The sequence below is a fragment of the Orbicella faveolata genome, unplaced genomic scaffold, assembly GCF_042242905.1.
Source record: "Orbicella faveolata isolate gen_17 unplaced genomic scaffold, um_ofav_v1 contig_27, whole genome shotgun sequence".
NCBI lineage: Eukaryota > Metazoa > Cnidaria > Anthozoa > Scleractinia > Merulinidae > Orbicella > Orbicella faveolata.
Genome location: NW_028301555.1, coordinates 1,128,100 through 1,152,280, shown reverse-complemented (window position 1 = coordinate 1,152,280; position 24,181 = coordinate 1,128,100). Strand labels below are relative to the sequence as shown.

The window sequence follows — 24,181 nt, the reverse complement described above, 5'->3', positions numbered from 1 at the left end:
GTGTAACGCGCGCGGGCGACAACAACTTCCAGTCAAGGAGTCCAGCAGCCAACGGTTTAATTATTCGTCTCTCAACGTTTAGCTTACTTGTACATGGCAAGTCTACTAACACACCCAGGCCACTCCATAACGTGAGTCCCTTATATACGCTGTATTACGAGTACATTGCGCATCCCGTACTCGCCATATAACCGTCTCTTAGTCTTAGAACTCTTGCGAGTATACGTTCAAATACAACCGTTATACCTCTTAGCACGCGCATCATAGCTCGTGCAATCACTATATCAGTTTCATTACAATGGTAACATCCATTTGCGTGTTGGCTAATTATTAACTAAAAATAACTTACCATTTTCCAATGGGAAACTGGAAAAGGCATCGGAAAACGTTGAAGGACGTGGAGGATAATTTTTAATACCGTCCAAAATGTTAAAAGTTATTGGCCGACAACGCTTTAACACAACAGCATTGTGTGCAATTGTGGTTTGTACGAAGTACGCACAGACTGCCATCTTCGAAACAAGTGGAAGGCCGATCTAGTGGCAAGAACAATTTTAAGACTTTAAAGAGGATCGATGTCTGAATACAGTATCGTATTTCAGTGGCCAAGTAAGTTGTAAATCTTTCTCATGCTTCCTTGTCAAATTATTGACAAAAACATCCAAAAAGACATAACGATGTTCTTCAAAAAAACAAGTCCTCAAATGTGACTTTTTTTCTCAGATATTACGTGCTTTTGTATACTTTTGTGATTCAGTTACCAAATTTGGATACGTTGTAACGCAAGTCTTCCTTACGTAAGCTAGATGAAAATAGTTTGTAAAGTTTAAGAAAATCACAAAATTATTTGCTTGTTTGATTTGTTTTTATTTGATGAAAATAGTTTAGTGAAGTTTAAGAAAATCACAAAATCACTTTGCTTGTTTCAATTTTTTGTTGTAAGACGTTGATCCCGAACAGTTTTGTGCATGGTATGATGGCACGATGAAGGAACTAATGTGACAGCACATTTGAGCTCTTGTGCAGTTCTAATTACTTATGGACTTGTGATATTAGATTTGTTGGGAAATAAATTTACCTTGTTTTATTCGGTTTAAGGAGTTCTGAATTCAGTGGAAAGTTTGCTCTAAAGTTCGTTGTCAAATTGATACTGCAGCTTGAGTCCTGAACTGGGTGATCGAAATTGATTCTAAACTGACGTCAATTTACCGATATAATTGAAATGGAGGATATATTGAATATATATTCTCTTTACCTTTGACTGCCTCAGTCCTGGCTCAATAATTAGAGAAAACTAAAAAGAGGTTTATGAGATTGGTGAATCAATTCATGTAATTCATTTTTTAACAAAAAACCACTGTGAAAGTGAAGAATGATCATCGCAGTAAATTTTCCAATTTAAGCAAATGGAAAGAAGAGATCCAGAAGAAGCCTGAAAAAGAATCAGGGCTTCAACGGGATTCGAACCCGTGACCTCCGCATATTCTGGTCATCAACAGGGAAGGGATATTTATCCGGATATTTTTGAATCCGCAACTTTTACTTTATTACGGATTCAAAAATTTCCCCGTCCACACGTAGCGTATTCAAATCGACTTCGCCTGTCCACACGCATCCGACGGTATCCGGATTCACTTTAGAGAAACTAGGCCTACACCTTGTGTATCCGATATCGGTTTATTGTTCGGTAAGAGACTGGACACGATTTTGCTATGTCATCGGATTCGAAAATATCCGGATTCACCGTCCACACTTTATCGGATTCGTTGCGGATTTACTTTTTCCACTCTGGAGAGCGGACTCAAAAATATCCGGATACGTGTGGATGGAAGCCGTATCCGGAGAGAAAAAGGTGCGGATTCAAAAATATCTGGATACGTGTTGACGGGGCCTCAACGTACCATTGACAAACTAAGGAATTTTCTGACGTGTTTTAGAAAAAACAAAACAATCGTTGCTAATTTACAGGAAGTTTCAATTATGCATTGAAGCGTGTGCGTATCGGGAGTGCTGTTTCTGCTGTTTGTCTGAAGTACAAACTATAGTCATGCAAATAAAGCCCAGTTGTTATTATTACGGGAATTGTTGCTAATTCGCAGGAAGCTTCAATTCTCACCCAAGCATACAGCAAGATGTCGGGCTAATGTGTTGGGTTTTGCATCAAGGCCGTAGCCAAGCAAACACTACTATCGATGAGATATTAAGCAAACAAACACTCGTCTTTTTTTCATGTTATTTTTGTTAAATGTATTTGTCAGTCAGATCTGGGAGCTACAATAGGCTGTTATCAACAAAATGGAACTAACACAGAATCCAGACAAAGTGGCAGGGAAAATGATGTGGATAGTATTGTGACATTACTCCAGTACGATCTAAAAATCTACCCAACCTTTCATTTCGTCTTCTGAAACTGTTTTGATACAACACTGATTTTTCCTCATCTTCAAGTCTCTTCGGTTCATTACAACACAAATTAGTCTGAGTCTGTAATAACTGTCATACCTGATCAGTGTGAAGTAGAGCTAAAAAAATCCAGTGTCCACAGTCATTCAAACAGCTTCAACATTAGGCCTTCAGGTTAATTCTTTGCTCCAAATGGATCAACATCCGCAGTTCGTCATCTTCATCGCTTACCACCTCTTCATATGATTGTCTAGCTACCCTACTACCGCTAGATTCTGGGAAAAAAGTCTGAGTCAAATCACCCTTCTTTCAAATCTAGACGCTGAAGGAAACTGTTCCCCGAATCAATTCATCCGTCTTCGTCTTCAGGTCTTCTTCGTCGCTTTCCATATGAAAAATTCACTACCCCTCTACCGCTAGATTGTGCACAAAAATTGGAGAAAAAAAATTGAAAAAATGTCCCCTGGAATAACACACAGGCTAAAGGGAAAACCAGTCGTCTCAAGTCGACAATAAACTCAAGTTAGGTAGTCGGAGCTTCAGTCACTGCTTTCGATTTCAAAATCTGTTACACAAGCAACTCTGGAAGTCACCATTAGAGATTTAAAAATACTCGGACACAAAAACCACACAAAGAAATTTAAATCTGAAAACTTTAATGAAAACGCTTCTCAAAACAGGACCGTACATTCCTACGCACACGGTATATGAGTAGCTGGTCAAAATAAGGTAAATACGTGTATATAATATTGCAAAACCTATTCCTAACTCACCGTTGAAATGGGTTGGTATTCGATTAAATCGATCGCACACTTATTGGTACAAATTAATTGTAACTTAGCGTATAACTGAAACGCTCAGATTAATAAACGTGAAAGTTAAATATGCATGGAAGAGTACAAAGCTGATTTTTTTCTGCTTTGAACGTCTGATTCAGCACTAACTTTCATACTCTCTGATTGCATCTGCAAAGATGATACTCATTTTGTGGGTGCGGTCTTGGAACTTGTGTTCGGGGAAATTGATCTTCACATCCTTTCCGTTATTGAAAATCATGACGAGGTCCAGACTAAAGGGGCCTTTGATAAGGAAGTTATGTTGTGTCTCACCAGGGCTCAAGGTGCGGGTTCCGTCGTAATCGACGATCTCAACTCTATACTTGGTATCGTTTTCCAAGTAACAGTTACTCTTGGCAGCGTTTTTCAGAGCTTCGGCTGCATCGCCCACAGGTTTGACGATCTTCCCTCCAGCTTCTACGAACGCCTTTCCAAAACCAGCTAAAAAGTCACCCATCTAAAGGAAAACAGTTTGTGATTAGTGGTATGGATGAGTTGGTCTCGACGCTGTCAAAAATTGGCTTCAAAACAAATATATTTATGTGACATGCCAGTCAAAAGGGCCGTTATAGGAGAACCGTGATATGCCAGAGGTCTGATGTAATCATTTAACCTGAAGAATTAAAGGAACAGCACAAATTTTCTCCAAAACTTTCTTTTTCTCCATAATTCTGTCCAATCGACCATTCTTAGCCTCTAACGAGCAAAATTTGTCATTTTTGGTTAAAGAAAAGCACAAATTTTCTCCAAAACTTTCTTTTCCTCCATAATTCTGTCCAATTGACCATTCTTAGCCTCCAACGAGCAAAATTTGCCTCGATGAAGGAATTCATACATTTTTGGTTAACAAACTTTTTAACAGACACTTGTTGCTCTAATTTTCAAGCTGATATTTGTTTTTCGAAAATTTTAGCCGACCATGTTTTGTGCGTTGACGATAAACACTGTATTTGAAACTTTGAAACAAAAAGAATGGATTTTTTTTTCTAGCGATTCGATTTGTGCCACGAAAAGTGCAAATGCGAAAAATTTAGAGAAGAGAAACAACTTCTCCTCATCAAGTTTAACTCTTGCACAGCTCCTCTCGCCTCCTTTAATACTAATAAGTTTTAATTATTAAGTTCTTGTTCAGTGTTTCTCAGAGGAAATTGGTTACTCTCAAAAGCAACATTTCGCCCGGAACACTAGTAAATCGCCGATCGAACAGAAAGTTTGAGGTTGGATTGTCCATAAGGAATTTGGTTGTCAGGGTCTTCATTCAGCCCACTGCAAGTATTCGCTTAAAATATTACAGAGATTAGTTCTGTTAAAATCGCGAACCGGAAAAACCTTGAGTTTGCATGAATAGTTAATGATAGCATGATACAAAAATAGCGTGTGAGCACATTTCAGCTTTTGGTTCACATGAACTGAATATGCAGTCCTTCATACTTATGGACTTATGATATTAGATTTGCTGGAAAATAAATTTACCTTGTTTTATCCGGTGTAAGGAGTTTTGAATTCAGTGGAATGTTTGCTCTAAAGCTCGTCGTCCAGTTAACACTACCGCTTGAGTCCTGAACTTGCTGATCTAAATTTCATTCTCTGGGTCGCCGTTATTTACTGACCCGACGAACAATGCATTTCAAGGAATGTTCCGCCGGTTAGCTGAAACCGGAAAACATACTCATAAACCGGTGTAGGCACGTCCTGAAGGGACCGCGACTACATCCGGCAATTTGATTTGGCTGATCGATAATTTAGACTTCCTCTGCCACAAAACCTGCAAAATGCATACTGGTCAACTGGGAAATTGAAAAGGTTCAAGTTATCGGGAGTTCAAGTCAGTTATCGGGAGTTGAAAACAAATGACCAGAAATAAGGAAAAACGGCGTTGACTGTATTTCTCTTGGTATTTCTATTCATACAGTGTACATTTTAATCAAATTTAATTACAGAAAAGTCGAGTGAAAATGGAACAATATATTTCTAAATTACTGTAAAAGTCAGAAGGTATGAACCTAATGGGAAACAAAAGAAAGCAAAGCAAAGCAGCAGGAGAAGTCCAAGTACTGCGATCGTTAAGAACAATGTCAGTCTACTGGTACAGAGTTCGTGCGATTTATTTTTTCGAGAAATAGTTTCAATGTTTTGGACAACAGTGGCTTTGACTTGTCACGTATTGACAAACATGGTTCGAAGTTATCTAGGGTAAAATTATGTAGAAAATGACCTAAAGGGAAACAGCGAAGTTACGTCGGGACACGGAGCGTTGCGTGACATCCCCCCCCCCCAAAAAAGGCTGCGGAGGAGACTAGGCATCCAGGGAAATCGATTTTGGTTCGAGTTAGCGCGAGGTTCAAGTTACGAGTTATCGGGAGTCGACTGAACATCTTTGACGATAGATTGGTGTCTTGGCTAATTTTTCTTACAGTCCGGCAATTTTTAACACAAAGAAAGGGAGGATGTAAATTAGTGCAAATTGTTTGTCCACAGAAGCAAGGAACGTAAAGAGAAAAATAAAGATAAAAGACTTATGAACACAGATCCCCGATATCGTCGCTGAAAAGGCCAAGAATTGTTTAGTTTCTTTATTAAACCTTAGTGAAAAACAAACGCTGTACCGATCCATTTAGGATAACCAGTCTCGCTCTAACGATGATTGCCACTGTATAACTTGTGTTTTTAATTAAGCTGAACAGGAACACATTATTTTATTTTTCCTGTTTTATTTTGAAAGAGTTTCCGTTTGATTATCGAGATCGATGGACGAAATTGTTGGAGACTGTCCTCAGTTACCGTTACCAAACTGCGGGTACATATAGAGTATTTGTTGTTCACTTGTAAGTCTGGGAAAAATAAGGTTAGTCTATCAAAATCATATGTTGAGACCGAAGTCTGCCATTTCGAACCTGTACTAACCTAGTTTCCTTCGTTCAGTAAGTTTGATGTTATCATTATGACATCGAAATAGACAGTGCTCAGGCATCTCTAGTAACCGTTACCAAGCTGAATTTGGGCATTTGTTCCGAACCTATTGGCCTGTAAAAATATAAGTTTCAAGAAATTTTTCGGCTGTGTGTGGTTTGTTTGAAAACAACAATTGTCAAACAATAAGAATGTTATCAGATGCGAAGCATTGAACAAAAACAAATTAGCGATATTGATCAAAAGGGAACCCTTCAGTCTTGACACTAGCCCACAAACACTTCTCCTGTATTCTCTTTTTGTAATGCACAGTTTCCCATAGAAACTTGAAAAATATGCTGACGGCCACGCAAACTTATACAGCATGTTCAGCATTTACTACAGAGGAATTTGAAGTTCACGACAGGTGATCTTTAGATTCAACAGAGATTTGCCCGCAGGCTTACTATTCTCCAAAGACTTGCCCTTCAAAACCATTTTTTACGATAATTGCAGAAATTCTCGCGCGCTCATTGGCTAATTTTTATTGTCAATAAGTGGACAGACAGATGAATCTATAATTTATGCGATGCGTCAACGAGTGAGAGCGGACAATTTGACAATTTGTTATCGTAAAGAACAAATTGATGTCAGTTTTTAATGAGTGTGTCCTGTTATTGACAATGAATTTCGTCATAGCATTGTCAAAGTAGCTGTGGATCCACGCGGCGATAGCTTTCGCCGAGTGGTCCGCAGACTACTTTGACAATGTTTACGACGAAATTCATGATCAATAACAGGACAGACGCATGAAAAACTGACGTCAATTTGTTAATGATCAGACACTTACTGAACTGACGTCAGGTAATCGATACCATTGAGATGGAAGATATATTGTTGTTTATCTTTGACTGCCTCAGTCCTGGCTTAATAAATAGAGAAAACTAATAAGTTTAAGACATTGGTAAAGAGAAGTGCACAATATCAATTCATGTAGCTCGCGTTTTAGAAAACAGACCATGGAATTTGCTGACGGTCTGCCGGCTTAGAAAATTAAAAAGCAAGTAATTTTTTACTGATACACAGGAAGTTCCAATTACGCATTGAAGCGTACGCGTATCATGAATGCTGTTTGTCTAATGTGCTATTGACAAGCTGTAGCAAGGCAACAAACCATGGAATTTGCTGACAGTGTACCGGCTTAGAAAAAGAAAATCAATCGTTGCTGATTCACAGGAAGCTTCAATTATCACCCAAGCACATAGCAAGATGTTGGACTAATGTGTTCGGTTTTGCATCAGGGCCGTAGGAAAACAGGAAATATTAGGGACTTTAACTACGTTCTGCGCCTTACGTAAGGCATGGATTACACGCCACGCGCCTTAGGGTAAACTACGCTACCATGCGCTAGACTAAAGTAAAAGCAAAATTTTCCTACTGTGACTAAATCGAGTTTACTGTGCCTTTCAATAACCTGAGTGCTCTAAGGCTCGGTTTAGACGTCGTGCTTCTGCCGTGCCGAACTAAATTCAGGAATTAAGTTATGTCATTGAAAGGCGCAGTAATGAGCCTGTACTAAAACCAGCAACACCAGAACAGCAGCATATCCTTGGCCACGGTTTTCAGCTGAAAAGCTAGCTGTGATCCGTAGAAAATTATATTGAAATACAACTGTAAACATGCGTTTAGGATGAACAGAAACAAAAGAAATTGTTCTCCCCGGTTGACGAATGAAACTCAAATGGATACAAGTACAAACGTTCAGAGGAAATATAAAATTGAAAACTGATAGCGTAGAAAAATCTCTAAAACGGAGAACGGCGAATCGGGGAACGGGAGAATCGGGGAATCGGGGAATCGGGGAATCGGGGAATCGGGGAATCGGGGAATCGGGGAATCGGGGAATCGGGGAATCGGGGAATCGGGGAATCGGGGAATCGGGGAATCGGGGAATCGGGGAATCGGGGAATCGGGGAATCGGGGAATCGGGGAATCGGGGAATCGGGGAATCGGGGAATCGGGGAATCGGAGAATCGGAGAATCGGGGAAACGGGGAATCGGGGAATCGGGGAATCGGGGAATCGGGGAATCGGGGAATCGGGGAATCGGGGAATCGGGGAATCGGGGAATCGGGGAATCGGGGAATCGGGGAATCGGGGAATCAGGGAATCGAAGAATCGGAGAATCGGGGAAACGGGGAATCGGGGAATCGGGGAATCGGAGAATCGGGGAATCGGAGAATCGGGGAATCGGGGAATCGGGGAATCGGGGAATCGGGGAATCGGGGAATCGGGGAATCGGGGAATCGAAGAATCGGAGAATCGGATAATCGGGGAATCGGGGAATCGGGGAATCGGGGAATCGGGGAATCGGGGAATCGGGGAATCGGGGAATCGGGGAATCGGGGAATCGGGGAATCGGGGAATCGGGGAATCGGGGAATCGGGGAATCGGGGAATCGGGGAATCGGGGAATCGGGGAATCGGGGAATCGGGGAATCGAAGAATCGGAGAATCGGGGAATCGGGGAATCGGGGAATCGGAGAATCGGAGAATCGGGGAATCGGGGAATCGGGGAATCGGGGAATCGGGGAATCGGGGAATCGGGGAATCGGAGAATCGGAGAATCGGAGAATCGGAGAATCGGGGAATCGGGGAATCGGGGAATCGGAGAATCGGTGAATCGGGGAATGGGAGAATGGGGATATCAGGGAATCAGGGAATCGGGGGAATCGGGAGAATCGGGGGAATCGGGGGAATCGGGGAATCGGGGAATCGGGGAATCGGGGAATCGGGGAATCGGGGAAACGGGGAATCGGGGAATCGGGGAATCGGGGAATCGGGGAATCGGGGAATCGGGGAAACGGGGAATCGGGGAATCGGAGAATCGGGGAATCGGGGAATCGGGGAATCGGGGAATCGGGGAATCGGGGAATGGGAGAATGGGGATATCGGGGAATCGGGGAATCGGGGGAATCGGGAGAATCGGGAGAATCGGGGGAATCGGGGGAATCGGGAGAATCGGGGAATCGGGGGAATCGGGGAATCGGGGAATGGGGGAATGGGAGAATGGGGATATCGGGGAATCGGGGAATCGGGGAATGGGGGAATGGGAGAATGGGGATATCGGGGAATCGGGGAATCGGGGAATCGGGGAATCGGGGAATGGGGGAATGGGAGAATGGGGATATCGGGGAATCGGGGAATCGGGGGAATCGGGGGAATCGGATTAATCGTGGGTATCGGGGAATCGGGAAATCGGAGAATGGAGGAATCGGAGAATCAGGGAATCAGGGAATCAGGGAATCGGGCAATCGGAGAATCGGGGAATCGGAGAATCGGGGAATCGGGGTATCGGAGAATCGGGGAATCGGAGAATCGGAGAATCGGGGAATGGGGGAATCGGGGAATGGGGGAATCGGAGAATCGGAGAACGGGGAACGGGGAACAGGGAAAGCAATTAGGGGCGTTCGATAAAATGTCTGGGGTCAGCAGCAAGCTTTTCCTTCCCTTCCCTGCCCCTCCGCCCTGCCACTAATTTTTTTGTTATCTCTGTCCGCGTACCCTCGCGTGACTCCCGCTTGCTGAAAGGAAACGGAAAAGACTGCTACGCAGGCTACAGTGCTAAAGTTGCTTTGGCCTCATCTAATAGTTAACTTGAGAATTCCGGGTTTAATTTGACCAGAAATAGCATATTTTGTTCAAAATAACACAACTATTATCCTACCTGGGGACACTCGACGAGCTACGAGCAAGTTTCTAGGCCGGACGCCGGCGACCCATTTTTGGCGGCAAATTAGAAGCTTGGAGACAAAAAATGTTTCATATTTTTCTTTTTTTTACAATCTGATATGGTTCTTGGAATTCCAAATCCCTTTTCGTGGAAAGCTAATGCCATCTCCAGCGAGAACAGTTGCCTGTGTTCATGTTTTCAACTCACATTGACGTCAGGATAATAAAGTTTTTCCCGCCTTCTGAAACCTGATCGGTCGATTCAAATTTCCCGCACGCCAGCCGTATGTAAGGTAGCGGCGTCAAGCATAAATTGCCGCTGTTTTGGCCGTCATATTTCAACTTTTTGCCAGTTCTGAAAAACCGTACTGCAACGCTCGTCATGAGGTCACCGGAAGTGATCTTCACTATCTGCCCCGCACTATATTCTAGCTGTACCATAACTTAAAGTACCTATTTTCAGTTTCCGATGAGATGTTAAGAAAACAAAGACAGGTCTTTTGTTTATGTTTTTTTTAATGTACAGTCTCCCTTAGTTAATACTTGAGAAAAAATATGCTCAAGCCTGCGCAAAATTAGGCAACTTGTAAACCATATTCTACTGAAATTCTTTAGATCCACGCTTAAACTAGAACATCAGCGTGTCTTTGTTCAGTGGAACGCCGGTAAATGGTAAATGAATGATGGTAAATTGTAAATAAATAAATTCCTATTGTGGTTTGCTAGAAGAAACTTCCTAAAACCAAATGAACGACAAAAGAATGAACAGCCAAACATGCGAGCACAAAGCAAATGAAAGCCCAGCAGAACAAAAAGACAGCTGGGAGTGCAGAAAACATCATGGTGCTATGAGACGTCTTTTGAAAATCAAAACATATAGAATAACTTTTCACCACATTTCCAGCCATTTTGTCTCAGGTAGTCTCGAGAAAGTCGCTTGGGCTGTCCACGCATCGCGCGAGTAACATCCTCGGAAGAACAGGGTACCATGTCTAAAAATAACTTAAGAGGAATAACTTTTTGTATAAGGCCTATATGGGGGATTCACTCTCTTACCTTGATCTTCACATGACTATATATCACAGTATTTGGTTTTTAAAGTGAGATGGAAGTTTTTTAAACCGGAACACTACCACAGTCAATTGTCTTCAACGGGGTATGGAAAATCGTTTATTGCGGGCGAGCAAAAGCGAGCCCGCAGTCTAATCTTGACGTCGGTGGTCAGCGGCACTTTCTTAAAGCGTGCAGAGCGCTAGAGCCGATTTGAAGCAAACTGTGGGCACATTCTTGGCATTCCTTTGTTCTTCCAGCTGGAAGGAGTGGTATGTGAGAAAACGGCCGAGCAAAGGCCCTGGTGTTGAGTTCAAGGTTCGTGGTCATGGGTCATGTGAATTTCATGTGAATAGCACAATTCAGGAATGTAATTTTCAGAGGCACATGTCACCTTGGGTTACAGCGTTTACTTGTACAAGCGAAAGCAACGGAGACTTTACAGTGCAAACGAGAAAGGAAACGGAGAGGCAAACTCTCGGTAAGATACAAGTGATTTGCAAAGTTTATAATCTAAAATGGTTATTGTCCTTCCTCCAAGAGTTTTTCGGCGGTTTTCCTTAAAGACCTACATTTCCAAATTCCCATTCCATTCGACACAAGGTTGAGGAAGAACTACTCTTTAAATGTCCTACCTCTAAAATACCAAAAACAAATAATTTCTTTATTTCAATTTCGAGCTGGTTTCCTCTGACAGTAGCCTTAGCAATAATAATAATAATGATAATAATAATGATAATGATAATGATAATGATAATGATGATGATGATGGTGATGGTAATGTTAATGTTAATGATAATGATAATGATAATGATAATAATAATAAAAACAAAAACAGTAATAATAATAATAGTAATAGTAATAATAATAAGGACAACGACAACAACAACAACAATAATAATAATGTCTTTAATCAGAAACATTTTTTATAATAGTAATAATTAAAATTTATAGGGCGAAAGTTCGCATCAGATGCATCTAAGAAGGAACTAAAATACACAACTGCACAAATCAACAGCAGGAGCCGATGGCCCTGCGCGTCTCCCTCGCTTCTCCCACGCTATCCTCAATAGCTATTTCATCTCGCAACAGACATGGCCGCCCGCACCTCCTGACTATTGGTTACTGCTAGTTCTAATGTGAAGTAAGCAAGTTATTCTCACATTTCAGATAAGGCATATTTCAAGTTTCCAAATTCCTCCAGTTTGATTTCCGGTTAATCGTGAGATGAAAAAACTCAAAGAAGTCAGATAGTTTTGGGCTGATTTTATTGCTACCACAGCAGCTGCTTACGGATACCTGTTATTAACCCTTTGAATACCAAGTACGCATATATGCGTGATTAATGGTCGTGCTCTTTGTAACACTTGTGACGTCATCAATTTAAATGTTATCAGATATTCTTGGTAAGCAGATAGTACTAGGCTAGGCCTTTCCGTACAATGGTCAGGTTTAGATGTCGACGACATTGCGACGTTGCAAATCGAAAAACAATGTTATCAGTTTTTGGTGCAAAAACGGTGGTAAAATGGTCCACTACGCCTATGATTGATCAAGGTCCAAATTTTGGCTTATGCGCATGCCCGGAATTGAAATATTGCTCAATTTTGCACCTAATCCTCGAGAAATCTCTCCTTTTGGTAAAAAAAAGCTTTCTTAGCAAAACTTAGGCTTATTTAGCGTCATGGAAGCTAAAACACCTGACTAAGCGGTTAAAAACGGTATTTTTTGGCGAAAGTTTGGTATTCAAAGGGTTAAACTTGAACAAAGCCAAGAACTGAACTCAGTTATTTAACATACATGAATTAAAACAGAAAACAAAACGAAACAAAGAAAAAACAAAACAAAATATGGTGGAACCCCACTTGATTCTACTCAATATACGGTTGCTAGCATCTTAACGATTTGATCAGCTAAATAGATTACCTTGTATAGCAAATGTATGTCTCGCAAAGTTAAACTAAAAAAAATAATTTATGTCTACAGTGTAGAATTCTGATTTCCTGGACATAATCAGTCCCAGCAGATATCGACACGAACATCGCAGCTTGCGTGTTGTTTCCCTCAAATTTCAAACTAATGCGACTATATTTTCACTGACCTAGCTAAGCAATAACTATCTATGTTTAGTATACACCACACAAGTAAATAGTGCTTTTCGCGCACTCTGATTGGTTAACTCGGAGGTGATTAGCAAGTACTATTCACCGGCGCGAGAGATTTTAAAATTTCCCACCGCTTGTCACATATAAAATAACGTTTTGGTCCGCTCATTATTCAGCTTGTGTGGTATATATATACTAAAACAATTATTCACCTCAGTGTCGGTGAAAGAGATGGATATTTACCTCGCCACTTCGCGGCTCGGTAAATGTCCACCACTATTCACCTCCACTTCGGTGAATAATTGTTAAATATTCTTGACATATTTCCCTTTTGAACCTGACCCTTCTACATTTTTGGCTTAATTTTTTTCATCCAGGGTCCACAGCCATTCCAACAGCTTCAACATCAAGCATTCTGGTTAATTCTTTGCTCCAAATAAATCGTTTATCTCCAGTTCGTCATCTTTATCGCTTTCCGCTTCTTCATCTGATTCTCTAGCTACCCTACTACCGCTAGATTCTGAGATAAGATCCGAGTCAAATCGTTCTTCAAAATCTGGACGCTGAGAAAAACTATTCCTCGAATGGATTCATCCGTCTTCGTCTTCAATTTGTCATCTTTGTCGCTTTCAATTCCAGATGAAAAATTCACTGCCCACTACCTATAGATTCTGCAAAATAATTGCAGCCAGCCAGACTTTGCTCCCGGCACGACACACTAGCCAAAGGAAAACCAATCGTCTCAATTCGACAATAAACTGAGGTTAGACGGAGATTTCACTGCTTTCGACTTCAAAATCTGATACACGAGCAACTCCGGAAAGTCACCTTTAGGGGTAAAAAAATACCCGAACACAAAAACCACACGAAGAAATTTCAATCTGAACACTTCAATTCAAGTGCTTCTCAAAACACGCCCGTACATTCCTACGCATACCATATATGAGTAACTGGCCATTAAGAGTCAAGTAGGGTAAATATGTGCATATATAATTTTGCAAAACCTGTTCCTAAGAGCCGAGCAGCCCTCACGCTAGAATGAGTTTCGCATTCGATTAAATGATCACACTCTTATTGTTACAAATTAACTATTAGTTATAGCTTTCCGAGAGATTACTCAAAGGTAACCGCTCAGATTAATAAACGTAGAAGCTAAATATGCTAGGAAGAGCGAAAAAGCGATTTTTATCCGATCCAGCACTAACGTGGATGGTTTAAAAGCAACTATATAATTTAACATGTTCAGTCATCCTTAGCCATCCTTTTTGGCTGCGTTTTCCATCATTTTGCGTATCTCCTTTCGAGCTTCGTCTAGAGCTTTGGTCACAGGTTCGACCACAGGTGTGCCTGCAGCTTCGTCTAGAGCTTTGGCCAAGGGTTTGCCTACAGCGTCCTCTAATGGTTTGTCACCTACCACCCTTCCAGCTTCGTCTCCAGTCGCAAGTAGACCTTTTGCCACAGGTTTGACCACAGTTTCCTCTACAGCTTTGCTTACTGGTTTGACAACATTGTCGCCGATCGCCTCTGCAGTATCCTCTACAACTTTGCTCACAGTTTTGACTGCATTGTTGTTGATCGCCTCTACAGCTTTGCTTACAGTTTTGACTACATTGTTGTTGATCGCTTCTGCAGCTTTGCTTACGGGTTTGACTACGGTGTCGTTGATCGCCTCTGCAGTATCCTCTACAACTTTGCTTAGAGTTTTGACTACATTGTCGTTGATCGCCTCTGTAGTATCCGCTACAACTTTGTTTACAGTTTTGACTGCATTGTCGTTGATCGCCTCTACAGCTTTGCTTACGGGTTTGACTACATTGTCGTTGATCGCCGCTGTAGTATCTTCTACAACTTTGCTTACAGTTTTGACTGCATTGTCGTTGATCCCCTTTGCAGTATCTTCTACAGCTTTGCTTACAGGTTTGAATACATTGTCGTTGATCACTTCTGCAGTATCCGCTACAACTTTGTTTACAGTTTTGACTGCATTGTCGTTGATCGCCTCTACAACTTTGCTTACGGGTTTGAATACATTGTCGTTGATCGTCGCTGTAGTATCTTCTACAACTTTGTTTACAGTTTTGACTACATTGTCGTTGATCCCCTTTGCAGTATCTTCTACAGCTTTGCTTACAGGTTTGACTACATTGTCGTTGATCGCTTCTGCAGTATCCGCTACAACTTTGTTTACAGTTTTGACTGCATTGTCGTTGATCGCCTCTACAGCTTTGCTTACGGGTTTGACTACATTGTCGTTGATCGCCGCTGTAGTATCTTCTACAACTTTGTTTACAGTTTTGACTGCATTGTCGTTGATCCCCTTTGCAGTATCTTCTACAGCTTTGCTTACGGGTTTGACTACATTGTCGTTGATCGCCTCTGCAGTATCCGCCAGAACTTTGCTCACAGTTTTGACTGCATTGTCGTTGATCCCCTTTGCAGTATCTTCTACAGCTTTGCTTACAGGTTTGAATACATTGTCGTTGATCACTTCTGCAGTATCCGCTACAACTTTGTTTACAGTTTTGACTGCATTGTCGTTGATCGCCTCTACAGCTTTGCTTACGGGTTTGAATACATTGTCGTTGATCGTCGCTGTAGTATCTTCTACAACTTTGCTTACAGTTTTGACTGCATTGTCGTTGATCCCCTTTGCAGTATCTTCTACAGCTTTGCTTACAGGTTTGACTACATTGTCGTTGATCGCTTCTGCAGTATCCGCTACAACTTTGTTTACAGTTTTGACTGCATTGTCGTTGATCGCCTCTACAGCTTTGCTTACGGGTTTGACGACATTGTCGTTGATCGCTTCTGCAGTATCCGCTACAACTTTGTTTACAGTTTTGACTGCATTGTCGTTGATCGCCTCTACAGCTTTGCTTACGGGTTTGACTACATTGTCGTTGATCGCCGCTGTAGTATCTTCTACAACTTTGTTTACAGTTTTGACTGCATTGTCGTTGATCCCCTTTGCAGTATCTTCTACAGCTTTGCTTACGGGTTTGACTACATTCTCGTTGATCGCTTCTGCAGTATCCGCTACAACTTTGTTTACAGTTTTGACTGCATTGTCGTTGATCGCCTCTACAGCTTTGCTTACGGGTTTGACTACATTGTCGTTGATCGCCGCTGTAGTATCTTCTACAACTTTGTTTACAGTTTTGACTGCATTGTCGTTGATCCCCTTTGCAGTATCTTCTACAGCTTTGCTTACGGGTTTGACTACATTGTCGTTGATCGCCTCTGCAGTATCCGCCAGAACTTTGCTCACAGTTTTGACTGCATTGTCGTTGATCCCCTTTGCAGTATCTTCTACAGCTTTGCTTACAGGTTTGAATACATTGTCGTTGATCACTTCTGCAGTATCCGCTACAACTTTGTTTACAGTTTTGACTGCATTGTCGTTGATCGCCTCTACAGCTTTGCTTACGGGTTTGAATACATTGTCGTTGATCGTCGCTGTAGTATCTTCTACAACTTTGCTTACAGTTTTGACTGCATTGTCGTTGATCCCCTTTGCAGTATCTTCTACAGCTTTGCTTACAGGTTTGACTACATTGTCGTTGATCGCTTCTGCAGTATCCGCTACAACTTTGTTTACAGTTTTGACTGCATTGTCGTTGATCGCCTCTACAGCTTTGCTTACGGGTTTGACGACATTGTCGTTGATCGCCGCTGTAGTATCTTCTACAACTTTGTTTACAGTTTTGACTGCATTGTCGTTGATCCCCTTTGCAGTATCTTCTACAGCTTTGCTTACAGGTTTGAATACATTGTCGTTGATCACTTCTGCAGTATCCGCTACAACTTTGTTTACAGTTTTGACTGCATTGTCGTTGATCGCCTCTACAGCTTTGCTTACGGGTTTGAATACATTGTCGTTGATCGTCGCTGTAGTATCTTCTACAACTTTGTTTACAGTTTTGACTACATTGTCGTTGATCCCCTTTGCAGTATCTTCTACAGCTTTGCTTACAGGTTTGACTACATTGTCGTTGATCGCTTCTGCAGTATCCGCTACAACTTTGTTTACAGTTTTGACTGCATTGTCGTTGATCGCCTCTACAGCTTTGCTTACGGGTTTGACTACATTGTCGTTGATCGCCGCTGTAGTATCTTCTACAACTTTGTTTACAGTTTTGACTGCATTGTCGTTGATCCCCTTTGCAGTATCTTCTACAGCTTTGCTTACGGGTTTGACTACATTGTCGTTGATCGCCTCTGCAGTATCCGCCAGAACTTTGCTCACAGTTTTGACTGCATTGTCGTTGATCCCCTTTGCAGTATCTTCTACAGCTTTGCTTACAGGTTTGAATGCATTGTCGTTGATCACTTCTGCAGTATCCGCTACAACTTTGTTTACAGTTTTGACTGCATTGTCGTTGATCGCCTCTACAGCTTTGCTTACGGGTTTGAATACATTGTCGTTGATCGTCGCTGTAGTATCTTCTACAACTTTGCTTACAGTTTTGACTGCATTGTCGTTGATCCCCTTTGCAGTATCTTCTACAGCTTTGCTTACAGGTTTGACTACATTGTCGTTGATCGCTTCTGCAGTATCCGCTACAACTTTGTTTACAGTTTTGACTGCATTGTCGTTGATCGCCTCTACAGCTTTGCTTACGGGTTTGACGACATTGTCGTTGATCGCCGCTGTAGTATCTTCTACAACTTTGTTTACAGTTTTGACTGCATTGTCGTTGATCCCCTTTGCAGTATCTTCTACAGCTTTGCTTACGGGTTTGACTACATTGTCGTTGATCGCCTCTGCAGTATCCGCCAGAACTTTGCTCACAGTTTTGACTGCATTGTCGTTGATCCCCTTTGCAGTATCCTCTACAGCTTTACTTACAGGTTGGACTACATTGTCGTTGATCGCCTCTGTAGTATCCGCTACAACTTTGCCCACAGTTTTGACTGCATTGTCGTTGATCCCCTTTGCAGTATCCTCTACAGCTTTACTTACAGGTTTGACTACATTGTCGTTGATCGCCTCTGTAGTATCCTCTACGGCTTTGGTTACAGCCCTGACTACATTGTCGTTGATCGCCTCTGCAGTATCCTCTACGGCTTTGGTTACAGCCCTGACTACATTGTCGTTGAACGCCTTTCCAGCTTCTTCAAATGCTCTTCCAATACCAGCGAAAAAGTTACTCATCTAGAGGAAAACAGTTTGTGATTAGTGGCATGGCAGAGTTGGTGCCGACGCTGCCACAAATTGCCTTCAAAACAAATATATTTATGTTATGTTATTTGCCAGTCGAAAGGACCGTTAAAGGAGAACTGTGCCAAAGGTCTTATGTAATCAGTTCACCTAAAGGATCAAATGCTTTTACCTTATTATAGGAAATAAACGCCTCATGAAATTAACGCGAATTTCAAAAATTCGCGTTAATTCAAGTCGCGTTAATTTATGTTAATGTTAATCTCCGCGCTGTTAATTAAGTTGCGCGTTAATTTCCGCGACGTTAATTACCATTATTTCCCCCCAAATCTGTGACACACGCCAGACATTCTTGACACAGCCAAACAATAAATTTTATTCGCGCACTTTACATTTCACATCAGTCTTTCACATTAGTAGACCGTTTACTGTACTTCAACTGAATTTTGGTCGTGTACGCTGTCAGCTTTACTGTGTTAAAATAAATTGGTTCCTGTTCTCAACAAATTCCGTTTTATTTTTGGTGTAGCAGAGGCGTTAATTTCCCTCATTTTGAAATTTTCCCCCTCTCTCGCGTTAATTTTCTTTATTGGAAAGCAAATTTACCTTCAATTTGCGTTAATTTAAGTCGCGTTAATTTCAAATACGTTAATTAACACGAACGTTAATTTCTTATAATAGGGTAATATCCAAGCTGATATTTGTTTTGCGAAAATGTCAGCCGACCATTTTTTGCGCCCTCATGATCAGGACATGCAAACATTGTATTTGAGCTCTTGAAACAAAAAGTATGGAGTTTTTTAGCTTTTAATGACGAATCTAGCGATTGGATTCGTGTCGTGAAAGCGAATTCGGAAGATTTAGAAAAGAAAAACAACAGGAGAGGACAAAACATAGATCCCTGGTCCATGGAGTCCCCTCCGTGGACCAGGTCCATGGACTGGGTCCGTCAAAATATGGACCGGATCCATGAAACCCGTTCATGAACCGGGTCCATAGACCCCCTATTTCTACTACCCCACATTAACAAAGACTTCTGGTATGCTTGATTGCTGGATCAAGTCCCCATGTACGTTTACCTTCGCTTTCGCGACGTCGACAAAAGTAAGCACTGTTCTTTTTATTATGATTCCTTTGAGTTTTTCTTTTAGGTTTTTTATCTTATGGCGTTTTGATGTTTTTTTCGACTTGATATGTAGATGAATGCCTCTCCCGAATGTTCAGTCGCCGGCTCATTTTTTCACATCCGGCCATCGCTCGGACTCGAGCATGAGCATATTTCAGTGACAAATCAATAACAAGCAATTAATAGCTATGGCACACATCACTTTCTTCTTCGGCTTACATTTATTAAAATGTGACTTTATGAAAGATTACAAAGCTGAAAATTAATTAAATATTAAATTGAAATATTACTGTGAATCCATTGTTTGCAATTTGCTTATTACATTTCATTTTTATTTTATTATGGTTTGCCAACAGTATTTATAGGGAAAATAGGGGGTCCATGAACGGGGTTCATGGACCCGGTCCACGGACCTGGTCCACGGAGGGGGTCGATGGACCAGGGGCCCATGTGTTGTCCTCTCCCGAAAAACAACTTCTCATCATCTTCACCTCTTGGACTGCTCTTCTCGCTTCCTTTAATACAAACTGCGTTCGAGAAAACTATTTCTAATCGGGAAATGGGGAAGAATCGAGTAGATGTAGATGATACCAATTTGACCCCCTCAAAAGATTCTTCAGGTGCGAATGACGTCATCTCCACCTTGCATTCGGCTTGCCCGCCTGAAATTTGAATTGGCCAATCAGGAATAGACAAATTCGGCTAACTCACGCATGGGTGTCACGTGACTTGAATTGGGTACAACAACAACCAAAACAAGTGCGTACGTATTGACATTTAGAGAAAAATAAGCCACGATTCCGCGGTTTTGTTGCACCGGAGACTGTCAGAAAAGCTCCGCTAACCGAAAAGATCTGTCGTTTCATGGTTTTCCGTTAAATTTTAAAAGTCTCCTCTCTGTTTGGATCGTGAAAATGAAAAGAGATCCACGACTTTTCAACGTCAGTACTGTAGCGAACACTTTACATCGGAAGATTTTATTAATCCTTACTGTAGTAATAATAGATTGAAGGCCGATGCGGTTCCTTTTTTTCCGTGGGATAAAGATAAGCAGGAGAAGGTAAACATAAGCAGGAGAAGGTCCAAGCGGTGAAGAGGTACGCTTCAGAAAAGCTGAATCAAAGCAGAAAAGAAAATGAAGCAACGGATTCGGCAGCATATGAAGGAGAATGTGTGACGTTGGTCTCGACTAGGGCTGGCGAAGAAATTATTTCTCGTAAGGCACAAACATCTTGAGGATGAAATCTGTAGTTAATTAGATGAACATCTTAGAATTCTCTGGTTACATAATTTCTCTCTATCCTACCTTCTTTCCGAATGTACAACCCAAAGAAAGAGGGAAAATTTATTACACTTTTCACAGTATTTAACAGTCATGGTGAATTCCTGAATATCATGACAATTTCTGTTGCCTAATCTAGATAGAAAAATGCAGATTTACTGGGATACTTCAACGAAAAAATCAAGTGTTGTTAACACAGAGAAACTGCTCTCGAAATATACCATCACTCGGGATATCTTTGATATTAAAACATAAATAATCATTCAACTGGAACGATAATGCAAATACATGATTGTAGTGTCCACCGCTTCCTCCCTTACACGAAGAACGTGCTTAATTAATTAAAAACTTCTGCCCTGCCATCGCTCTCCCTGAAGATTACGGCTAAAATGAGGCTCTTCAATCTTCTTAGAGATCGTTAGCAATGTGTCTTGACATGGAAATCCTCCAACTACTGACACGCTTAAACATCGTCAACATAACCTTCCCGAAAGAACTTATAGCTTTTCTCTCCAGCATTCTTTTTTCCGCCTTGCTCGAGCCACGAAGACCATGTTCGTTGACCCAAATTTTGGAAAAATTTCTCGAGATTTTGACCTTTTCTATTCTTTATTGAATAAACAACTACAGCAACGCACATGATTAACACAACAAATACAAGCGGCTGTAATAGTAAAGAAAATGTTATGGGAGCCTCGTTTTCACGCAATGTAAACACCCAATTCAATGTCACGTGTGTGTTAGCCGAATTTGTCTATCAGTAGGCGGGAAAAACTTTATTGTCCTGACGTTAACGTAAACATAATGTAGATACTCGCTTTGCATCTAGATCTACTTTCTATCTTCCAAAAATTCGAACAAATTATGGCAAATTTAATATTCGATTTAATGGACCTAAATTATGGAATGAACTCGATGAAAGACTCAAGTGTTGTACTTCTAATCAATTTAAAAAGGAACTAACTTCGCATTTCATTAGTCTCTATTAATCTTTACTGATATTTTGATGGTTTATATCTATTTATTTTGTTTTGTTTTGTATATTTAATCTTGTACTAGGTTTATGATATTTATGTGTACCAATGTATTTGTTGTGCCTCTTTCCTGACTCTCGCATTTTTAGTTATTATAATTACGGTCACCCAACTAGTTTAGCTTTCTAGTTATTTTGGGTGTCCCACTACTGTATGCACTGTACTGTTTATTTATTTATTTATAATTATAATCTTGTAAATTCTTTTAGCTGTTTACAGTAGAAGAAATAAACTGTTGTTGTTGTTGTTGTTGTTAAGTTAACAGGAGACATTGAAATGATCAGGCAACTTTTCTCATTGGAGATGGCATTAGATATTCACGAAAAGCGATTTCCAATTCCCAAAACCATTTCAGATTGTAAAAAGTGAAAAATATGAAACAAGTTGTGTCTCCAAGCTTCTAATTTGTTTTATTTTGAACAAAATATGCTGTTCCTGGTCAAATTGAATCCGCAATTCTCAAGTTAACTATTAGAAGAGGCCAAAGCAACTTTAGCGTTGTCTTTATTTCTGTTAACTGCAAAGAAAAAGGCTATTATCTTGTCGTTTCGGTGGGACAGCTCACTTTTGACTGCCGCTCGTACTGCGGGCGCAGCCGCCGTATGCAAAGGCATGTTCGTCCACGTGCTTTCTTTCGAGTGTTGTGGAATATTGCGGACTTTCGAGTGTTGATCAGGCAGCTTGTTGTGGACTTTCGAGTGTCGAGGCAACTTATTGTGGACTGTAACGGATAAGTTGCGTATTTAAAGTTTGAAGTTAGAGTTAATTGCCTTTAAAAACCTTGCAGACATGTCTTCATGAAATGTGTGCGACTTAAGCTGCAGTTCGGCTGCCTGTTGTGTGCCTTCCTCTCTTCGACCAAAAACCAGCACTGATTTCTGCTAGATAAATCAAAGGAGGAAATGTGTAGTTTCACTTCGCTGGCCTTGATTTCTGTGCGCATAATATGGTAACACTGAAACCCAACGAAAGTGTTTACATTACGAGAAAAGAGTTTAACTCCCACAGGTTGCTTTGGGACAACAACATGCCTGCGTGCCGTTTCGTTGAAAATGCTCAATAGCTGTTCCCCAAAGGCCAAGGCCATTCAAAGTCGTGTTCGTAAACAGAATAATTGTCCTAATTTTGGTAATAAAAGCACGTCGTCTCGCATACCGACGTAACAGGCAACGTTTGGACTAATATTACGTAATACATGTGTGAAAGAGGGAAATCGTCTTGTATGCACGTGCTTTCGATAAATTCATTTGTTTGCGCCCCTACGGGGAGGCTAATCCAACAAACAGCTCAGGCAAAATATATGTTCCTAGAATTTTTATTATTTGAACATACCAAACCTAGCGATACTCGAACACACTCTTTAATCTTCGATTACTACTAGTAAGTCGTAATTATCTCAGTGGGAATGGGTTACTCTAAAGCAACATTTCGCCCGGAACACTAATAAATCGCCGATCGAACAGAAAGTTTGAGGTCGGATTGTTCATAATGAATTTGGTTGTCAGGGTCTTCGTCCAGTCTACTGTAAGTATTCGCTATAAAATATTGACGTATTAGTTCTGTTAAATCGAGAACCGGGAAAAGCTTGAGTTTGCAGATATATAGTTACGATGAAAGAAAGAGTGACAGCACACATTTGAGCTCTTGTAATGACCTGCAATTGGTTTACATGAAATATGCAGTTTTAATTACTTATGGACTTCTGATATTAGATTTGTTTGGAAATAAATTTACCTTGTTTTATCCGGTGTAAGGAGTTCTGAATTCAGTGGAATGTTTGCACTGAAGCTCGTCGTCCAGATAACACTGCAGCTTGAGTCCTGAACTGGCTGATCTAAATTTCTTTCTCTAGTTCGCCGTTATTTATTGACCCGAAGTACAATACAATTCTCGGAATTTTCCGCCGATTGGCTGAACCATCGTGCAAAATGCCTGAACGTCATCAAGTATTCATAACCGGCGAAGCGGTAAATTTGAATGCGAACGCTTGTTCAATAGGTCAGAAAAAGAGAAGAAAGGGCCCAAAAATGCCAAGTCGTGTTGACAAAAATCGCCTGCCTGATTTACTGAAGTTCTAACATGGACTTCAGCAAACGGCTTTTGGAAGAGTAATGATTAAACTACAATTTGAGCCTAAACCAAAGGATATTCAATCAGACAGTATAAAGACTGTCTCTTTGCGGTTGAAAAACAACAAAATCGGATCTTTCTTTAGTGTGAAGGCCGTTTCAACAGCGATTTATTGAAAATTCAAACCGCCTTGCAATCCTCGCCATGCGGCCGATGGACGAAGGATCTTTTTTCAAACAAAATCCGTTTTATGTTTGGTAATTGGTGAACGAGGGGTACACCGTTCAGTTTGAAAACTGCCTGGTCAAGTCGCGTTTGAAAATGGCGCGGTCTAGGTAAGCGAGCCATTGTATTTAGCTCAGGACTGAATAACAATGGTTGTGAAAACTAACAGTACGCATTCAAGAAAACCATTCAGTTGTAAATTAGTGCCTATTTGCCGCGAATTTCAAAACTGGTCTCCCAGCTGAGTCATTAGTACCCAAATAAAACTAT

General features: G+C 41.0%; 2 protein-coding genes across 2 annotated transcripts; both read right to left on the bottom strand.

Moving 5' to 3' along the window:
* Positions 1-3,042: 3,042 nt before the first annotated feature.
* LOC149107074 (uncharacterized) lies at positions 3,043-4,838 on the bottom strand. The gene is made up of 2 exons (XM_089296925.1): positions 4,713-4,838; positions 3,043-3,696 (listed from the first exon to the last, which is right to left on the bottom strand). The coding sequence occupies exon 2, from the start codon at positions 3,694-3,696 to the stop codon at positions 3,343-3,345; it is 354 nt and encodes a 117-aa protein (XP_089153051.1). The 5' UTR covers positions 4,713-4,838; the 3' UTR covers positions 3,043-3,342.
* Positions 4,839-11,801: 6,963 nt separating this feature from the next.
* Positions 11,802-23,436, bottom strand: LOC149107073 (uncharacterized). The gene is made up of 2 exons (XM_089297107.1): positions 23,351-23,436; positions 11,802-18,168 (listed from the first exon to the last, which is right to left on the bottom strand). Exon 2 carries the CDS (start codon positions 18,166-18,168, stop codon positions 14,266-14,268), a length of 3,903 nt encoding a protein of 1,300 aa, XP_089153233.1. The 5' UTR covers positions 23,351-23,436; the 3' UTR covers positions 11,802-14,265.
* Positions 23,437-24,181: the final 745 nt, after the last annotated feature.

Excerpts from the sequence above, each read along its gene's own strand:
- LOC149107074 (XM_089296925.1), bottom strand. The coding sequence starts at position 3,696 with ATGGGTGACTTTTTAGCTGGTTTTGGAAAGGCGTTCGTAGAAGCTGGA.
- LOC149107073 (XM_089297107.1), bottom strand. The coding sequence starts at position 18,168 with ATGAGTAACTTTTTCGCTGGTATTGGAAGAGCATTTGAAGAAGCTGGA.